The sequence below is a fragment of the Topomyia yanbarensis genome, chromosome 3 (assembly GCF_030247195.1).
Source record: "Topomyia yanbarensis strain Yona2022 chromosome 3, ASM3024719v1, whole genome shotgun sequence".
Taxonomy (NCBI): Eukaryota; Metazoa; Arthropoda; class Insecta; order Diptera; family Culicidae; genus Topomyia; species Topomyia yanbarensis.
Genome location: NC_080672.1, coordinates 74,090,831 through 74,093,509, shown reverse-complemented (window position 1 = coordinate 74,093,509; position 2,679 = coordinate 74,090,831). Strand labels below are relative to the sequence as shown.

General features: G+C 38.5%; 1 protein-coding gene across 1 annotated transcript; it reads right to left on the bottom strand.

Moving 5' to 3' along the window:
- Positions 1–292: 292 nt before the first annotated feature.
- LOC131690444 (dynactin subunit 2-like) lies at positions 293–2,449 on the bottom strand. The gene is made up of 3 exons (XM_058976217.1): positions 2,086–2,449; positions 1,102–2,023; positions 293–1,032 (listed from the first exon to the last, which is right to left on the bottom strand). The coding sequence occupies exons 1-3, from the start codon at positions 2,119–2,121 to the stop codon at positions 845–847; spliced, it is 1,146 nt and encodes a 381-aa protein (XP_058832200.1). The 5' UTR covers positions 2,122–2,449; the 3' UTR covers positions 293–844.
- Positions 2,450–2,679: the final 230 nt, after the last annotated feature.

Below are 2,679 nucleotides of genomic sequence, written 5' to 3'. Positions count from 1 at the left end.
GGCGAGAAAGAACACAGTTCGCAAATCAAGTTTTGGGCAAGGCGATGGCTGATTAGATGATATTTTTTGGTATAAATAATACCGGTTGTATCATACGGTTGCATTTAATTTAAATATTCTAGTTGATGTGCAATTTATTCCTATTTGTGTAAACTTCACACCTGATTCCCCTCATGTATTTTAACAGTGGGTTCGTTAGCCTTAAAAACGCGAAGCATAAAAATGGACTCCTGCACATATGCTAAAAGTGCGAAAAGGTGTGTCATCGAACTAATTTGAAAGAACTAACAAGTTTCGTGAATATCGTTAGTAATAAATATGCATTATGCTGAATATAATAGATATTTTTTGTGACGAGACTCGCGAATAGATGTTTTCTTTTCTTCTGTTCATTTTAGTTTTCGTCTCGCAGTCTGTCATTCTGTTCCCCCTGTCTGCATTTGTCGTAGTTTTTTCGCATCCGCGAGTCTCGTCTTAGATAATTTCTGGAAACATACAGAGATTTTCAGACTACATCATGTTAAGACTGCGATTACCTCTACTTGTTGAGTTACACGCGAGAATGATTTCTAGAGAAAATTTTCAATAGGACGTAAGTAACAATGAGAGATTCTCTTTGGGGTCTTTCTCTTCTGTTCATTACTCGGCCATATCAACATTTACTACTCTACTCTTTGCATAATATTCTAGTAAAAACCGTCGGCTTTCGATATGTATTGGAAAATTAGTGCAAAGTGTTGTAATGACGTCGTAATAAACGAAAGAGGAAGTAAACAAAGAGAGGCTCTCAATGTTACTTACGTCCTATTGAAAATTTTCTCTAGATTTGCTCTTTTAAATCCCCTCACTTAACCTTCTCTTGAAGTGTTTTCATTCGCTCTTCCAACTTCTTCACCTCGCTGTTAACATTTTCGAGATTTTGGGCAAAGGCTTCCTGAACCCCAGTGAGTAACGATTTATTGCCAGCAATTCCGTTCAGAATACTGGATTGTGTTGTTTCCAATTCGGCAAACAGCTTACTAAAGTTGGTTGCTGTTACGAATAATAAAATAAAAAGATCAATAATTAATTAGCACTGCAAATCTATAGTCAACAAATTACCATATTTATGTAGCGACTCCAGCGTTTGCATACGGTTTAACATATCGGGAAGAATTTGCACAATCGGTTCCGTAGTCTTCGCGATTTCATGTAGCTCCAAAATTTTTTGTTCCCTGTTAGCATCTTGTCCAGTCGCAGAAGATTTCTCCTGTATCTGTTCCATTTTTTGAACCAAATTACCCAACCGAGCCTCAATCAAATCCAGCTGCTGAGGTTGCAACAATGCAGCCTTTGCTGAAATAGACTGTACTGCTTCTATCAAGTTGCCCGCTCCTGTCGATCCAGCTAGACGACTTATTTTTTCGGGCTTCGCTCCTACAGCTACTTCAAGCTTGTGCAAACGAAGTTCTAGTTCGGCGATTCTTGAACTATGAACAAGTTCGGTTACTGTCTTACCAGGATCTCCTCCGCCAGACTTTTTATAATCTTCGATCTTCTTCAGTAGAGTCTTCGCCTCACTGTCCGCTCCTGTATTAACAGATTCGCTTCCAATCGCCTGTTCCAGCTTTAAACCTTCAAGGACTTTCTTGGCTGTACCAACTACTTCAAACACCACCTCATAAGAGGCTTTCTCTTCCTTGCTTTTGCTGCCATCCGCTTGGGATGTAGCAATCTCGTCCATTAGTTCATTCATCTCGCATTGGAGTCGTAGACATTTTTGTATCGGAGTTTCTTTTTCGCCTTCACCAGCCAGATCCCACTCTCCACTGTGAGCGTCATACCCGATGCGAAATCTTTTTCCAATTCTATCGCTGAAGTCAACATCTCCAGTAAGGTATTTTCCCTTGAATTTGTTGTACGAATCCTTGGTGGAAATATGTAAACGTTCGATACTTTCATTCGATGGTTCTTCTTCGTAAAAATCGGATGTCTCTGATTCCGCGACATCCGGAGTCTCGTAGACATCGGGTTGATCGTGAGCCTGAAATGAGAAAGATAAGCTAAGCTACAGCTAAATCATAAAACATGTTCAAGACTGCTTACAATATACGGCAGAAATTGAAATTTCGGATCGGCCATCACGCTTATTGTAACAATGATTGTTTTTAATTGTTGGTTTCACCCAAATTAACGATGAAAAGCGGTGTTTGCAATCAAATAATTTAACGAAAACGGAGTAGTGACATCAGCCAAAGAAAACTTTTGCATTCCAAATATTGATTTGACCAAAGAGAATAGGGAAAGAGACGAATAGTGTGAAGCCAAAAATACCTTATTGAGCAGACCAATCGTGCAATGTAAATAAACATTACTCATGCCTGAGTTGGAGGAGATAAGTATTGTACTTCTATCAAAAAAGAAATTTGAATTTTCGTCAGAATTTAGCTCAATCGTGATTGTAAGGTGCATTCTAGAGTATATGTATGAGTAAAAAAAAGCTTTAGAATTATTTCATCTCTTTGTTTCGAAATGCACATCGTTTGATAAACAAATCCATCGATCGACATACGGTTTGTTTTCAAAATATAATAGGAGTCATTTAAAGTGCTGCCTGTAGAAGCGGTTGCCAAAATTCTAGTGTTGAAATCATCATAAAGGGAGTGTTGCCGTTTTGACTGATTTTCACTCTTCGTCTCT

Bases quoted from the DNA above. Each gene is read 5' to 3' on its own strand.
- LOC131690444 (XM_058976217.1), bottom strand. From the start codon at position 2,121: ATGGCCGATCCGAAATTTCAATTTCTGCCGTATATT. The intron at 2,024-2,085 runs GTAAGCAGTCTT...TTCTCATTTCAG, and splicing joins TTCAATTTCTGCCGTATATT to GCTCACGATCAACCCGATGT. The intron at 1,033-1,101 runs GTAATTTGTTGA...TATTCGTAACAG, and splicing joins GGAGTCGCTACATAAATATG to CAACCAACTTTAGTAAGCTG.